The sequence below is a fragment of the Mus caroli genome, chromosome 5 (genome assembly GCF_900094665.2).
Source record: "Mus caroli chromosome 5, CAROLI_EIJ_v1.1, whole genome shotgun sequence".
Lineage (NCBI taxonomy): Eukaryota > Metazoa > Chordata > Mammalia > Rodentia > Muridae > Mus > Mus caroli.
In genome coordinates this window covers 26,498,367-26,516,665 of record NC_034574.1, presented here as the reverse complement: position 1 = coordinate 26,516,665, position 18,299 = coordinate 26,498,367, and the positions used below count along the sequence as shown (strand labels likewise).

The 18,299-nt window shown below is 40.0% G+C and overlaps 1 protein-coding gene across 1 annotated transcript in view; it reads right to left on the bottom strand.

Annotated features, from left to right (window-relative positions):
- The window catches only part of Babam2 (BRISC and BRCA1 A complex member 2), a 430,660-nt gene that overhangs the window by 303,191 nt on the left and 109,170 nt on the right, over positions 1-18,299 (bottom strand). The window contains exon 5 of the mRNA XM_021162018.2: positions 1,126-1,320. Coding sequence (XP_021017677.1) covers positions 1,126-1,320 — 195 coding nt within the window. The remainder of the gene's footprint in view (positions 1-1,125; positions 1,321-18,299) is intronic.

Here is an 18,299-nt window from a genome sequence, read left to right as displayed (position 1 = left end):
CAGTACAGGGGAACACCAGGGCCAAGAAGTGGGAGTGGGTGGGTAGGGAAGCAGGGTGGGGGGGAGAGTATAGGGGACTTTTGGGATAGCATTTGAAATGTAAATGAAGAAAATATCTAATAAAAATTGAAAAAAATTAAATTAAAAAATTTATCTAATAAAAATCTAAAAAAAAAATAAAAATTGAAGCAGGATATCATTGAAAATACATTAGCTGAAATTTGAAGCTCGAATGGTGCTCACCACTTCTAGAAGGAAAAAAAAAAAAAAAAAGCCAGCACAGACTCATGCAAAGTGAATCTGACAGGAGTGTGCCTGATGTGTCTGCATTACAGCAGAGGTGCCAGCACACTGAGCTCAGTGCAACAAAAGCAGAAGAGGAAGCAAGCAGAGCCTAAGGAGAGCATGAGAGTTCACAGTACCACTGGAGATTGCAGCTGAGCTGACATGTGGGGTGGGGCAGGGGTACATGAAGTTTCCAGACAGAGAAGGGCTACAATCCACTTTATATTTCAAAATGATCACACAATGAAGAGGAACTGTAAGAAGGAGCTACAGCTGCACATGGCAGCAATCCGTGTAACCGCAGCACTCAGGAAAGAGGTATGGGAGGATCCTGAGTTTGAGGCCAGCCTGGGCCATGGAGCAACTTGTAGAGCACTCTGAGCTGCATATTGAGGCCTTGCCTTTAAGAGAAGGGCTGGGGGAGTATGGAGGCTCCAGAGAACCAGCTGCACCCAGAGCAGCTTGCACTTTTGTCTGACTGGGGCACAGGAAGTCTCTCCCTAAGTGAAGGGGGGCCATGTCAGCATCATAACTGTGGCCTGCCAGCCCCACCTGCATCAGGGCCTGCTGGAGCTGGAGAGCACAGGCAGTCCTCGGCAAGCTCCCTGACTTCTGAACATAGGAGACTGGGGATGATCTCCTGTGATACTCTTTACAAATAATAAGCATGCTCATTATTAGTTCTTCCAACCTCTGCATTGTGAAAAGGCGCACACACAGATCACCCAGCCATCCGCGTGTGAGGAGATGACCAGACCTCACTCTGCACGGACAGCCCTAGGCTCTTAGCTCTTCAATCCCATCACAGATAAAGTAACTCTCCTACCCCTCAGCACTCACCCAGTTGTTTTTCTTCCCAGCATAAATTTCCATGTTCTCTCCATACTGAGGCTCTTCCAGGAGCGTCTGGTACTCAAACATGAGGCGTGAGCTCTCACGGAGGCGGCCGCACTGGAACTGGTGGTACTGCTGCACCAGCTCCTTCACCACGAGCAACAGGCACTCAGGGTTTGAAGGGTTCCAGGAGGCAAGGTTCTGCAGAGTCATAAACAAGGACCAATGAAAAGCAGTTTCACGCAAACCCCTCATCACAACTGCATATCGGAGCAGGGGAAGGAGCAACAAAACCCGAGAGCAAAGACTACTCCTGACAGGCTGTGCCCACAGAGGCAGGTATTGCCAAAGTGAGAAATCAAAACCGCCCAGAAGACTGAGTTTGATCCTGAACACAGAATTTGTTTTTGATTCTTTTATAACCTTTGGTTTTTTTTAACAAGCAGCACCTAAATTCAGCATTCTATACTAAAGTAATTTAATGCCACATTGTAGACTATGTACATCTTACCACCACATGTAAATAAATACTCTGCAAACAACAGCATTATACAAAAATATAAAGAGAATAGTATTGACCAAACATAAAAATGGAGAAGATACAGGGGAAAATACATCTAGGAAATGCAGGATTTAGAGGAAAAGAGGAAGGAGTGAGGGAAGACCAAGTAAGTGTCTAGTAGTCAGGCTCACATCTGTCCATTCACTCTTGCCTTCCTTGACTATGTATCAGTGCTACCCACCAACACTTCTTCAGAATAACTGAAAACAGCACAATAAAAGGAGACACAGATAGCATCTTAGTGTGGTCCTGGAAATACTCTGATAGCACAGATCCCTGAAGGATCCCCAGGGATCTTGCAGGCCCACTTGTAGGATCATCACACTAGAATACATTCCTTTAAAGACAACCTAAGCATAGCCCCTACCTGAAGAAAATGAACAAACCAAAGAATGCATTTGTGCATGGAGGCTGATGCCCTTGGTGCCCATGGTTTTAACATTCAGAGATTCAATAACTGCAGATTAAAATCATTTAGAAAAAAGTGTGTTGGTACTAGACTGATATCTTTCCTTGTCCATTATTCTCTACACAATAGAATACAACCATTTAGGCAGTATTTATATTAGAGATGATGTGCACAAATCACTACAAATACCACATCCTTTTATACAAATTGTCGAGCAGCTGAAGATTCTGGGATCAATGGCATCTCTTGGCACTGATTCCCTATACACCCAGGACAATGGTTCTGTGCTCTTCTACATAGTCTAAGTGACAGGAACTTGATGGTGGTGGGGAAGGAACAAGGTAGGCCTTCACTGATAGGAAGAACAGGACCAAGCAGATATTCCCAAAAAGAAGAACAAATGTTCCACCATCACACAATAAAGTAGGCATGGTGATTTGATTAGAAGAACAGAGTTGTGCATGGCAAAGCTCTTGGCCTTGACAGCCAAGATTCCTTTGAGCTATTCAAACCCTCATTCAAAATATTAACAGGATGTACAAACACAGGCCAGAACTTAAAATGGCCATTATGCAGCCTGCTAGGTGTGTCCTTCCAAGATCAGTCACACTGACAAATAGGAAAGATAATGACTTGTTACTTCTTAATTGAGTATGCCTTCCCAGGCTGGCTAGAGTACTAGAGCAAAGGACAGAGCTTTCGCCACCTCAATGTCTATTCCTTAAATCTTACCATTTTTATTCAGAGTTGGAACACGTCAAGCCCATGTCCACACAATAAGAAAACAATCATAAAAACATATTATCAGGCAAACATCTCTGAATAATTGAAATTAATTTCAAACCATTCAACCTAATTGTTAAATTCACAGTATAGACATGCCAACCAACATATCCTTCCTGTTAAAACACAGCCTCCCAATACCTGGAAATGCCTCTGACCTTGACCATTCAAAGACACTTAGCTGGAAACCACACCCATCCGTGCAGGTTTGGACATAAACTAGCTAAACATCTGTCTCTTATGACTATATGACTGCTTTTCTTTTATATATGTATAACATATATATATATATATACCTTTAGTCTTAAGGTTCCTTAAGAGTAAGTCTACTAAAGACTAAGACATATTTTAAAAACAGTATCTAGCATATTAGACACTGGGCTTCCTAATCCTCTTGAGCAACAAATACAGAGGAATGCTCCAACTTTCATCGGGGCAGGAGGCAGCAGCATACATTTTCAGGACTCTCTATGGAAAAGGAAAATAGAGCTGTGTTTCTACTCAGAAAGTTCTGCTCTGTTTTACTTTTGTTAATGAAGCAAAGAAAACATCTGAAATGAAGATGTCCACAAACCAGAAGCAAAGATCACATAATATACTAACCAAAAAAAAAAAAAAAAAAAAAAAAAAAAAAAAAAAAAAAAGAAATCTAAAATGGATTCTAAAATGAGTAATAAAAAATACAATTGAAGAAAATGATCAACTACAGTCAATGAAAACAACCAAAGANGAAATGAAGATGTCCACAAACCAGAAGCAAAGATAACATAATATAATAAACAAAAAAAAAACAAAAAAAAAAAAAAAAAAGAAAAAAAAAAGAAATCTAAAATGGATTCTAAAATGAGTAATAAAAAATACAATTGAAGAAAATGATCAACTACAGTCAATGAAAACAACCAAAGAATTAACTAACAGTTTGGAGGAGAAACTAATTTGTCTTCACTAAAATGCCTCAGATACGAGAGGTGGTCAAAGAGTACTGAACTAGTGGGGTGCAGAGTGTAGTGAAGCAGACCCACAGCCCATTTTATGGGAATGGTGACTCCCTGTCCCTGCTCTGGCTGCCCTGTCCTGCTGCCTGAACATGAGGGCATCCCTGTTGAAGTGACCGTCAACCTTCCATGTTTGTTTCTTCCTAAATCCACTCCATTCACGTCAGCAGCCCCATCAACCCTGGGGTCTTCCTGTGCTTCCTCTGTAAGAAACGTAATGAGTCAGAGCAGCTTTAGAGAGAGGCCTAGCTCATAGGCAGCTCAGGTGTTTCTCAAGACCATAGCACTCATCATACTGAAGCAAATCCACACTGAAAGGACGTCAGTAATGGAAAGAGCTGGAAACAATGGCCACAGGTGTGTGGCTTGGGGAAGATGAAATAGGGAGATAAAATAAACACATGAGACTTAGAATCATCACTGTCTAATAGTAATGGGAATGACATCCCAGAGAAATTTCTCTTCTGCGAAAATAATTTTATGATAAAATTTGTCACTAAGAGGATGATATGGAGAATGAATTAGAAATATAACAACAACAACAAAAATAAAACCTAATATTACCTAAAAACCTACAACAAAATCCTGGACATCAAAACCAAGGAACAACATATGAAAATATGAAGCCTTGTTAGTATTCAAAGAAGAGTGACTTTAAAACATTCAGAATGACAGTCTCATCACCAGCATTGATGATCATGTGACCTCCCCACACAGAGACTCAAGTCTCAGCCTCCTTGGGCACCCTGCAGATCTGCAGCTTTGGCATCCTGCACTTCCTGTTCTCTGGGTGACACTAGCCCCAGAGTAGGCTCTAGCAGAACTAATTAGTGTGGCATTTTCTGAGAATGTGAGATTCTCATTTGTCTTTCCCCTTTTACAGCACCCACACAAGAGAGTTGAGCCAATGATATTTTAAATTAGCCAACTAACCAGTGTACTGGCTAGTTGTGTGTCAACTTGACACAGCTGGAGTTATCACAGAGAAAGGAGCTTCAGTTGAGGAAATGCCTCCATGAGATCCAGCTGTAAGGCATTTTCTCAATTAGTGATCAAGGGGGAAGGGCCCTTGTGGGTGGTGCCATCTCTGGGCTGGTAGTCTTGGTTCTATAAGAGAGCAGGCTGAGCAAACCAGGGCAAGCAAGCCAGTAAAGAACATCCCTCCATGGCCTCTGCATCAGCTCCTGCTTCCTGACCTGCTTGAGTTCCAGTCCTGACTTCCTTGGTGATGAATAGCAGTATGGAAGTGTAAGTGAATAAACCCTTTCCTCCCCAACTTGCTTCTTGGTCATGATGTTTGTGCAGGAATAGAAACCCTGACTAAGACAACCAGTAATACTGAGGGTATCATGGAATGGGTGCTTTAACACATGGGAGTGTAATACTCCACATAAGAACCATCTACATACAAGAAACTTACTAGAAAAAAAATTAGCGCCGGGCGTGGTGGCGCACACCTTTAATCCCAGCACTGGGGAGGCAGAGGCAGGCGGATTTCTGAGTTCGAGGCCAGCCTGGTCTACAAAGTGAGTTCCAAGACAGCCAGGGCTACAGAGAAACCCTGTCTCGAAAAAACAAAAACAAAACAAAACAAAAAAAGCAACTGATTTCTACAATTGAAAGCCATTTTGTAGGTTTTTAAAACCTGATTTCCATAGTCTCTAAAATTTCTGTGTATGTGTGTATATGCTTAGGTATAAATGCATTTACCACATACCATAAGGGAAGAAATATAAATTTTACAATACATGATAGACTATTTTCCATATTTCACTTTAATATTTGTCTGTGTGTGGTCCTGGGGACTGAACCCAGGGCTCGAGCATGCCAGACAACGAAGCACTTTCTACCTCAACCTTGAGCAACCCAGTCTGTTTCCATTTGCAGTTTGTGTCACCAGACTTCAGTTATCTCTTCAAACAACTGAAACTTAGAAAGTTCTGAAGGAAAAAATCATATCCTTTAACCATAAGTATGTATACTTTCACACCACCATTGAGCTTGTTACTGTTCCAATTCCAAGGCTCAAAGATCTTTTGGGGAATGTTAGTGCAGCAGGCTCTAGTGGCATGCAGTGGTCACCGTGGCCTCAGGAAATGACCAATGACATTTTCATTTCCAACAGAACAGAAACTGAACAAGCAGGAATGATTTAAATGTCAGCCGGGGGAACATACAAATGATAACAAAAATAGTCCTGCTCTTGGCTTATTTGCAACAGGACAATGTCAACAATGAAAATCTCTGTTAAACCTTAACATATAAATAATTCTTCAATACAAAGAAATAAAATGAAATTAGCCATCTTTTCATAATCCCTTTCTACTTTTTAAAGCTAGCACAACCTGAGCATGGTGTGGATGACAAATTTAGGTCTGCATACAGCAAGTCTGTTCCCTGCTCACATAACAATTCTCAAAATATTTACACAGTCATGGGCTAGCAAAACAAACAAACAGCAGCAGACCTCAATGCTGTGATCACATCCTATGATGGCAACAGTGCTAGCTGACAGCTGATATCTGGGGCCTTTACTCTTGAGAAGATTCAAGGACTAAGAACAAAACAAAGCTCTTAAAGGGAAGAGGACACTGTGTGCTCTCGCAGCATACTCACAGTGGCAAACATTGGCAAAGCAAGAAACCAAACAGGGCAGTAGCTCCACAAGCCTATGGCTCTATCTCAGATACTCTAATAGCTCTCACATGCAGGGTTTTCTGAGTCTGCAGCTCAAGGCTATTACTGTGGCATTTGAAGTTAAGTTCTGTTCTTTCAAAACCAGGTGGAGCTAATTAGAAAAATAGCAAATCTCTAAGATGTAAATAAACAGTTAAGTACACCAATGAAGTCACTTGAGAGATTGATACATAGAAGTAAAAGTAGTCCCAGAAATGTAGCAAAGTTGAGTTTGAACACCTGCCTAAGAAGGATGGCCGTAAGTGGAGTGTGCACTGGGAGGAGGAGGCAGCTCAGGGTCTGTTCAGTGGCTACAGCCCAACCATGGCCAGTGTGAGAAGGGAGCACCCTGGACGCCCAAAGCCTGCACATCCAGAGCTCTCCAAGGTTCTGATCTGCTTCTCATTCAACAACCAGCCTCCCCAAGTGTGTCTAAAGCGTCGTCTAAAGGGGATTTTATTCATTTTATTATTTTTGTGTATAATTGGTTTGTTCACATGTATGTACTGCACCATGGGGGTGCCTGGTGCTTGTGGCGGTCAGAAGCAGGCACTGGATTCCCTGAGACTGGAACTACAGCGGGGTGAGAGCCACCATGTGATGCTGAGAACAGAACCTGGATTCTTTGCAAGAGCAACAAGCGCTCTTATCCACTGAGCCGTTTCTCCAGACCCTAAAAGAAAATTTTAAATTACTTGCAGATGGCACCCATCCATCCGTTCTCTGGCCTTAAAGCAAACTAGTAGCCAGCAAAGTCACCGGGCTGCTAGTGTAATATGACCCAGACTCTTGTGTCAAATGGGAATGGGAATTAGACAGTTAAGTATGCTGGAAGTCGAAGGCAATGCCTAAGGGAAAACATGCAAATATCCTAATAATGAAAGTCACTTTCCCATGTAGTTTTGTGATAGTACTAACAAATCCTGTAAGAGAGAACACGAAAAGAAGAACGCATAAGTCTGAACTTGAAATTCAGTCTCCTACCAGGTTTACCCAGCTACCTGGTTAAGAAAAGCCACAAAGTACAAGGAGGGTTCTAGAGTATCTTCAAATATCTACCACGAAATGATAATGATGTCTCAGTCCAGAGTTTCTCTCTCATCAAGCTTTTAGCCTAGGATAAATAATCAATAATGCTGAAACACTGGCTTAATTTCTTCAGTAGGCAAGCAAGTCTAAAAAATGAGGAAGTACACCAAAGCTGTAGCTGTTGCTTCACTTAGAAAATTCAAAACCCATATCGTCTGCCCTTGCCCATCAGAAGTTCCTGGACAGATTGTCTTTCTGTTTCTCTTTCAAAAGAGAGGGAGAAGGTTACAGCTACACTCCACACTCAACTCCCAGTTCAGTGGGGTCTCCAGAATCACACAGCTCACTTCTAAGTTGTATTTCTTTCTTCAGAATTGATGGTAAAAACAGGAAGAAACGAGGGTAAAGGATACAGAGGAAAGACATTTCAGAGAGCGTCTCTTGATCCATCCTTCCTTCCTCTCAGAAGCATTCTCAAATGGGACAGAAATGAAAAAGCAAGTACGTCCTCCAAGGAAAAGAGCCTTATCAGCATCCTAACAGCCAGAACGCAAACATTGTGTGACAATATGTGGAAGAACACTAATTCTAACACACTAACGTTCCTGAATATGATACAAGCGCCTTGCAGTAGCACACTGCACAGTAACTAAACCATTTTCCTCTACAGATCTGACTTTTGCCCACACGATTTTAAGGTGGTATCTTTAAAGTATATCTTTTAAGCACAAGATCTGGTCAAGATCAAAACCATTTTATACCTGTTTTTCAAAGAAAATATGAATTAATGTTGGTATTAAATTTAATGTCAAACAAAACACCAGTGTACAAAATGATTAATGAATCCTCAACATTGAAAAAAAAATTGGTTTCTTGTTTGTTTGTTTCTTTGGTCTTTCTTGTTTGTTTTGTTTTGTTTTTTCACAGCACAGACTGGCTGACACTCTGAGACAAGTGCTGCTGCCTTGCACCTGGCACTGACGTCACACACTGCCCAGTTCATGCTGCTCAGACCTGGTGGCAACCCTGCAAGGGCAGAAAGCAAACTAGAAATGTTACTGCAGCCTCACTCCAAATGCTTTTCCTGGGGACGCACTGAATCTTCCAGGTTGCTCGAATATCATCCAGGGATGTGATTTTGAAGGAGACAGCTTGTTACTGTTTTTCCTGGCTGTACTACAAGAAACAACAGTGTGGGCTTGTTTTAAATTAATGTGTGCTTCTGTGTGTCTTTATAAGAAATTAACTGCAATCGTTCAGTTAAAGCAAACACTTTGTATTTCACTTTTCATTATAAAATGTCTTCAGAATTCTCTCAAACCTAGGAAGCTAAAAATTCTGCAATTTTAATTGCCAAGCTCCGGTTTAGGACAAATTTTTTAGATTACAATGAAAGACCTTTCAAGCTTAGTGACCCTGTGGGGCAATGAGTGTTTTATAAGTGAGAGTCCCTAACCTTTCTCATGGCCAGACAGTAATTCTCCTGGTCTCAGATGGTGCTCCTGATAGTGTCCTGTCTTTCTGTCTCTTTCATAGAAACTTAGAGCAATGGCTAGCACAGAACAAGGCACAAAGTGACAGCCTCAACCAGGCTGTTACTTGAAACTTAAGAAACATCTGCAGGCTGTGACACCTGGCTTCTGTCCTCTGTCTTCAATGACTTCCCTGGTTAGGCCAGGCCCCTGTGCTATAATGATTTATTCTAGTTGCTTTCAGCTTAGCAGAGCACCTTGGAATTCTAAAGCATTTGCAGGTCCTTCTCTTACTCCAAATCCCAGGCAGAGACTTTCCAAGCCAACAGTGACCTAGTCACTCAATCTGTGTGCATATGAACAGGGAAAACTACCTAAAAGTAAGAAATATGGGTCCTTTTAAAAAAAAAAAAAAAAATATATATATATATATATATATATATATATATATATATATAACAGAAACATTTAGGTACTGCGTGAATGAGAAAGCAATACAAAGCAGTAATTAACTAAAGCAGAAGACACAAATACTGCACAGGCTGTAAGAGCTTTCAGCGTCTTCTTGTTCCTTAAAACTTTAGCCCTTTCTCATACATGCATGTGATGTACATACGTACACTCAAGAACATACAGGCACACATAAAATTAATTAATTTAAAAAATGCTAGCCCTTAGACCTTGGTCCACATAATTAGTATGACACACTCCTATAGTACATTTTAATCCACGGTTTGATATCCAACATCAGTTAACACTCACACAAATTTCCTTAAGAAATCACCCCTCGCCATTCTCGGCCATGGGTCTGGAGTAAGAACTATCGGATAAATCTCTATAAGTGGAGACTCCTTAGCCCAAGAATCTCCTATGTAGCCAGTCTCCGGCAAACTAAAGGGATAAAGGGCAATATGAGCTGACCTGCTGGGAACTGAAGGCCTGCCTTCTTCCCATGGTGGGGGAGTAGGCTGTGTTCACAGAAGCAGGGCATCTGAAGAGTAGTATGTGGTTGTGGAAATAAAGGCCAACACAATGTGAAGCAAGCAGGCATGGGAGAGAAGAAAACTAGGGTCTTTAGTGGCGTTATGTCATCCACAAGACCAACATCTTAGTCCAGCTGTGCACTTGCAGACTTCTATAAGCCAATGGACTCTCTTTACTTTTTGAAGACAATTTGAAGCAAGTTTCTATTACTTTAAAAAAAAAAAAAAAAAGGACCAAAATAAAAGAAGGAAGAGGAGGAAAGAGAGTAGAACAGGCCCAGGGTGTGGGTGGAGGTGGGGAGATAGAGACCAAAACTGATCCTACTATGTCACCTTCTCTAGGAGTGAAGGAGGAGGTACAGGAACTCTTAGCAAGCCACATAACTACTGAAAAACCTTTAAGTACAGAGTCACTTTTAGGTACTGAATCTTTTTACAATCATGTGGCAGAAAACCTACAAAAAGAATGAATGTATTTTCACTAACCCTACAATAAACAAAAAAGAAAAAGTACAAGTAAAAACAGACGGCCATACTTTTATAAAGTATGAGTCATTTAATGAACTTAAAACACATCTGAAGCAGGTATCTAAGATGCTCCCCGTCCTCGTGCTTTCCAACGATGAAGAAGCCATTTGTCTCAGTGGGTAATAAGGCAGCCTTCCAAAGAAACGAGCAGAGACACTGAGGCTGTAAGGAATGATGGCTGAGACCAGATAAGAATCCTCTGATTGTTGGTGTGTAACTTGGGGCCACATAGAACAATCAGCATCTGGCCTTCCTTGAGAACGGAGCTTGGTGCGGTGTTCATTGACTTCATGGTCCCTTGCCCAGCAGATATTTTTACCTCTGCTCCACTTAACTAGAGCACATGCAGCACGTACGAGCTGTCTGGTGGTATCACATGAGTGCTGGCTATATGCCAAGCTGGGAATGTGTGCCTTGGAGCAGAAAACCTTGATATCTTCTGCAAACAATCTCTCTCTGGAGACCTAAAATGGGCCCCACAGAGCAGCCACAGTGACTGCACTCAAACCATATATCAACATAGCAGTACACAGTGAACACTGCTTAATCAACTTTCGCTTCTTCAAACTTGTCATCCCTCTCCAATCCCCAAACCCAAACCTTACCAGTTCTTTCAACACTGTGGTGAACCTCACAATCAACCAAAGAAAGGCATTTGTTCCACAGCTGTCATGAATAATTACACAGTTCCCCAGGCCAATGAACTGCTTCAGAAACCTTAGCCAGGTTTTCCCAATCCAAGGTACCAATATCTATGGCTATTAACCCACCAACAAACAAACAAAATGGGATCTCTTTTCTCACAACCACCATTTCTCTTTAAAAAAAAAAAAAAAAAAAATCTCTTCCAGGTTGCTCAAGCTAGTAATCATGGCAAGAAAAGTGGAGGCAGAAGAATTTGGTGATGAGGGCTAGCCTCTGCTACTCACCAAGACCCTGTCTCAAAATGAAACAGCCAAGCAACAGAACAAAACAGGGATTATGGATATAGCTCAGTGGCAAAGCACCTACTTAGCATGCACCACAGGCACTGAGGTGTCAGGTAAGGGGACAATCTCTCAAAGAAGGTTGTCACTTCATAGTCTTTACTAACCAGAAGATCCTGATCTCCTGAAGCAAGTATGACAGCCTTGGGTGTCTTCAGAACAATGTGGATGTATCTTTGAAGGGCAAGCTCATGGGCCCTACCATTGAAACATGGATTTAATAAGCCCAGATGATACTTACCCTTTGGGTATACAGAACTTATTCTGTATTCTGAACCATAATCAGGCATTTCATAGCAAGAAAGAAAATTTAACCATCTTTATAACAATCTGACTCATTGTTATTAAAGGCTCAACTATTTTACAATGATTCCTTAAACCCTCCTATGAGACCCTCTGATGTCAGGATGGCTAGAGTCTCCCTTCTGGACTTTTCGACTACTTTTCCCACATGTTTCTCAGGAAGAGAATTTGTTTATAGAAAACGTGTCTCACAATCAAAGATTTCTAGCAAGTATTAACTCCTGGAATCCAGGGCTACCTAAACCTGGAGCAGGGTGGGAAGTGGGTATGATATACTTCAATAATGTAGAGCCAGACAGAGTGGCATATACTTACAATCCCAATATATGGGAGGTAGAAGCAGGAACTCAGTTAAAGGTCAACCCTAACTATGTAGCAAGTTCAAGGCCAGCAATGGCCTACATGAGGTCCTGTCTTGGGGAAGGGAGAGCCAATTAATTCTACTCTTGGTAGTTTCTGCCTCTCCCACAGCTCTTTATTACCTGTTCCCCTCTTTTGCCTGGATATGGAATATCTTCTAGACCTCTCCCGAGGCCCGAGCATTCCTGGTTTAATATCATCCATGCCCCAGAAACAAAAGCACCAACTATGGTGTGATCATTCTTAAATTGGTCATATTTATTTGCATTTAATTTTAAATCATCATCTTCTTATTCAAATATTTTTGTGATGGCCCAACTAATATTAAGGAGTCACAGTGCACTTCCAAATTGGCAGCTGTGCCCTACAGACATGCTTCCTTTTACCCGCACAGCGTCTTTATTTGAAGGTCTTTAGACAAGGCAGGCACACTTTGGCAGGTCACAGTCCCCACTAATCCTCCCAGCACTGCATCACCTTCTTCACTCATCAGTGTGACTTGACTGGTCCCTTCAGATGCCTGAGTTTATAACCCCTGTGGTTAAGATTTTAGGACATTTCCCAAAGAGATGGCTTAGTTCCTATCTTGGTTCCTTCATTTACATTACACACAGTGAAAGTTTATTAGTTTTATGTTTGCAAAATACAGTAGAAAGAATAGTTGGACTTTCTTTGTGATTAACAGTGAAACAGAAAGCTCTTCTGTTCAATGAACGCAGCAATGTTCACTATGAATGACTGATGGTCTGGGTAATGGTTATTAGATACTATGCTCCTTCAATCAGACTGTTTTTTAAAGAATCTGAGAACAGAGACAATATCCCACCCATCTCTCTGCAACTGCTGTATTAAACAGCATGGGTTTCACAATGTACACAATTAATTATTTTTCAAGGAAATGATCACCACAAATATAAGCTAAACTAGATATAGAAAAGGAGTCAAGACATTTTTAGGGTCAGTAAAGATACTAAATTGTTTGAGCCAAGTTTATTTAGTGGTGGGCAAAAATTGACAAAAGAAAGCTGGGCAGCAATTTTGAAAATACAATATTGCAATATAACTAATTACAGTCACCAATTGCTAAAATTTTAGGCCATCTTAAAAACAGTATCTTTCAAGCTTTCAAAGATATGATTTCTTTTCCAAGGCTAGCATACATAAAATAAGAATGCAAAAAAAAAAAATCATCCAAACAAAATGAAATATCATGGCTCAATAGCTGAGGCCTGAAGGGTACAAAACGGCAAGCACATTAAATCATTTTCAGCTCAAAAACACTGCATGAGATGCTGGTCTTCCTGTTTTTCATAAACCTTAGAATTGTGCTTCCAGAAAACGACCAAGCATCTGCCTCTATGTAGCTGATTCTTCATCTTGGAGCTCTCACAAGGAAACAGAGTACACGGTGCCAGGATCACTAGCTTCTCCAGCCAAAATCCCAAGTCTTGGAGCCAGTTTCCCCGTGGTAAATTCTGATGAAATTCCTTCCATTTGCAGCTTCCTTAGTGAGTGGTAATGGCTGCACATGTCACAAGTCAATATACATGTACATGTGTTTAACAATATCTATTATCTATTTTAACAGTACTATGTATATCAGTGCACCCAGGTAAACATGCATCTATATATATAGTCACACATAAACACACAGCCCCATAACAGTTCCTAGAAGTCGACTGATGTGATCCTCTGTAACTACCCTCTCTTAATTGAGACAAAATTCTCTGATAGCTAGCATTACTCTGGAACTCAGCACCAACCAGCTCTTCTATGCAACTACAGTATGATGAGAAGGTTGGCAAAAAGTAATTTTAATGCTGAGCACAGTCCCTTAAGTGCTTCTGAATCATCAAAGAGAGATCAAATAGGTTCTATTTTAGGGTAAGGGGCATTTTATCAAAATTCAATTATGTTTTAAAACATTGTGATCCATATATAATTTATATAGTAAATTTTTATGAGTCTAAATATTTTATTAATTGGCTTAACCTTATTTCCTATTTAGTCTCAACTAAACTTGTAATTTTATGTCTCTTATAATATGAATACATTAAATACATTATTAACAAAGACTGCAGCTTAAGCCTAACTCATATTTTTCATCATAGTATCTAATTCTTCAATTCTTCAACTGCCATCCTGTTGATTATCTAGTTGTTGTTTAATGTAAACTGCATTTCAGACAATTCATATTTCTTGATGGGCTAAGGTCATTTATTATAAGATCATATGATACAGATAAATTTTTAAAATAGTGAGATCCTAGTGGTTAAGTAAATTGAACAGTGACAATAAATGATTAGGATACTGTACTTTTATAATCTTCCTGTTGCTTCTGATAATTCTTATCTTCTACCTACACATGCTCACACAAGCGCACGCACCCGCGCACACACACACAATATTGCTACAAGTATTACTGCATATATTCTATGCAACTCCCTACATAATGACTAAGAATGAATCTATGTCTCATATTGTTTGCAATAGCTATTTCACATAACTCAAATCTCTAGTACGGGAAAGAGATGGTTAATTTTGTTTGTTTGTTTGTGATTTAGACCAAAAGACAGAAAATCAGGACATATAAACATTAAACAACTTACATAACATTCAAAGAAATGAATTAATGTGTTAAATTATGGCATAAAGGACACAGTTAGCAAAAATCCACTCACTCTGTTGCAATTTTATAGGATGAATTACCTTGTTTCTTAAGCCATAAGTTGCAAAGAGAAGAAAAATAGAGAAACCATCTAAGTTTAAAAAGCTACTAGAGAAGAAAATGATCACAGGCCATAGATCTTGGTTCAGACAATTAGAAATCCTAGTAATGAAAAGTTAATTGAAGATCCAAGGCCAGGAAAGAAGTGGATGGGTAGACAAGGTAAGAAGCCGGAGATGGGGCCATGCAGCTTCAGGGTACAACACTCCCTTCTTACATGTACGCCAAAATCTCGAAGGGAACAGGTCTCCTCATAGGAGGAAATCTGATAGGTAAAATTAGTTTTGTTTTGCTTTAGTTTCAAAACACTATGCTTTGATTCCTGAACATGCCTAACTGAACATTTATGAATACGGCATAAAGCTAGCAGTTAAAGGAGCATTGTTACTAATCTTAATTCTCTAGTCTGACTAAATATACCCTTAATTTGCCAAACTTTCATTAATCCTCAATCCCAAACTTTATAAACATTTCTCAGGGGAGTATTTTCTTTAAAACTAAAACTTCCATAAGGTATGCTATAAAATAGCACAAGACTTTAGATTATTATTTTAATTGCTATGAACAAACTGCCCATAAAAATACTAACAAAAAAGAGAGGGGGACGGAAGGAGAGGCTGGTATTTGGTAGGCTTGCTATAGGCATTCAGTCATTAGGCTAACAGTTAATGTCTCATATGGGGGACTCTGTTTTTACAAAGACTTTTATTTAGTAGCCTGTCTGTTTTACTTATTTATTTGTGAGGGATTTTTTTTTGGGACAAAGTCTCATACAGCTCATATTTTCAAACTCTTGATCCCTAGCAATCTAAATATACAGAGTCAGATGTCTGTGCTAGCCATTTTCTCTCTTGCTTATGATAGAACACTGATAATTTAATCTGAGCAGACTATAATGAGTTTGGAGGACTGGGAATGGGATAGAAGACAAACAAATGGTTAACTTTAAAGTTTTAATAATAAATTAGCTTTAAATAATAATTAAACTTACTGGGACAAGCTTTACATTTTGAAAATAAAACTGCCAAAGGAGTTAGCCAAGATAAGCCTCACATCAACACTGAAAGCATCTTTAAATTCACAAAATTAAATGTGTTTTAAAACATGCCTTTAAGCATGCAATTATAACAGTAACTACTCTTATCAATTATTTTTTATTTAAATATAATATTTGTATTATATATATTATATTTAAATATATTATATTGTATTAAATAAATGAGATTCTTTAAGAATCGCATACCTATGATATATATTGATAATACTGTCACCCCTTAACTCCTATGTTCCTCCAGATCCAATCTCTACTCCCTTCAGACTTCCAGTCCTATTCTTTTTTGTTTGTTTGTTTGTTTGCCTTCATAATCCATTGAACCCAGTTTATGTTGCCCTTATATTCATACGGATGGGCCATCTGCAAGATCACAGGGGACCTACCAGGGACTCCATGCTTAAATGGTCTACCCAGAAGCTACCAATCACCCCTCAGCTAGTGATCCATGTTGGAGTGGTAACTGGCTTGATCTTGTGTAGGTGACAGGAGAGGCTGCTGCACTCCCTGACCTCTAAGCTCCCTCCCTGACCTTTAGCCTCCCTCCCTGATCTCTGGCTTACAATCTATCTGCCTTCTCTTCCTCAATTGTTCCAGAGCCTTGAAAAGAAGGGTATGATAAAGATGTTCCAATTATGGCTGAGCAAAGAAATTATTTTAAATCATGTGAAGGACTCCTTTGATTTTAGAAACTGACTAAAGATGTATAAGTACCCTTTTTGTGAGACAACAGACAGGCTCTTATTAAGTTAGTGGGGTTTGCTTAGGACTCACTCTGCAGCCCAGACAGCCCCAGAACTATAAGGCTAAAGCCTCAGTCTCCTAAGTAGCTGAAATTATAGGCTGACACTGGGCCTAGCTATTCCATTTTAGATGCTCTTAGTAATTAACTGCCCCTCTTTTAAAAATTCTATAATAATCCAGACTTTTACTTTTCAATCTGGCTTCTTCATAAATGTTCTTGAACCACATTCAAGAATATGTATTAAATGTGTTGAATGTTTTGCTTATAATACTATAATTCTTTGGAATTTTCATAACAGCAACAACTTAAAAACAGCTTTTAAGAATGTATACAAGGTCTCCTGAGTCACTGTCAGAGGCGGGCTCCGAAGCACTGTGCAGGGGAAGGATTACATCAGACCAGGGCGAGGCGAGCCCGCACTTTACTTCACAGGGTTAAATAGCTTGGCTTTCTAACGCTTGTGTGGGGGCTGCAGCTTGGCATAAAATTCTCAGCGGATGCAGATAATTCCTCGGGGGGGAAATGTTTTTATAATAGCTAAGGTTTTTTGCTTTTAAAAATGTTAGAGAAAGCATATATTATATCCATGTTCAATTTTTATAATACATTTTTCTTGTTTATTGTGTTTATCTCTAAAGCTAACCCAAGAACAGCAAGCTAACCCACAAACATAGACTAATAAGTACAAAAGCTCACTTTCTCAATAGTTTAAATATAAGATCAAAAATCAAAGTAAGCTCCCCCAGTTCCAGCAGGAGAGGACTTGGCTGAAAGCACGGCTGGAGGCTCCAGGGTTAGCTCCCTGCCACCCTGACCACATTTGCCTCTGTGCTCACTGTTTGTACAGTGAAACTGATGCTTTCCCCATTCCTCACTTGATCTTTGACAAGGGAGCTAAAACCATCCAGTGGAAAAAAGACAGCATTTTCAACAAATGGTGCTGGCACAACTGGCAGTTAACATATAGAAGAATGCGAATTGATCCATTCTTATCTCCTTGTACTAAGGTCAAATCTAAGTGGATCAAGGAACTCCACATAAAACCAGAGACACTGAAACTTATAGAGGAGAAAGTGGGGAAAAGCCGTGAAGATATGGGCACAGGGGAAAAATTCCTGAATAGAATAGCAATGGCTTGTGCAGTAAGATCCAGAATCGACAATTGGGACCTCATAAAATTGCAAAGCTTCTGTAAGGCAAAAGACACCATCAATAAGACAAAAAGGCCACCAACAGATTGGGATCTTTACCTATCTTAAATCAGATAGGGGACTAATGTCCAATATATATAAAGAACACAAGAAGGTGGACTCCAGAAAATCAAATAACCCCATTTAAAAATGGGGCTCAGAGCTAAACAAAGAATCTCGCCTGAGGAATACTGAATGGCTGAGAAGCACCTGAAAAAATGTTCATCATCCTTAATCCTCAGGGAAATGCAAATCAAAACAATCCTGAGATTCCACCTCACACCAGTCAGAATGGCTAAGATCAAAAATTCAGGTGACAGCAGATGCTGGCGAGGATGTGGACAAGGAGGAACACTCCTCCATTGTTGGTGGGATTGCAA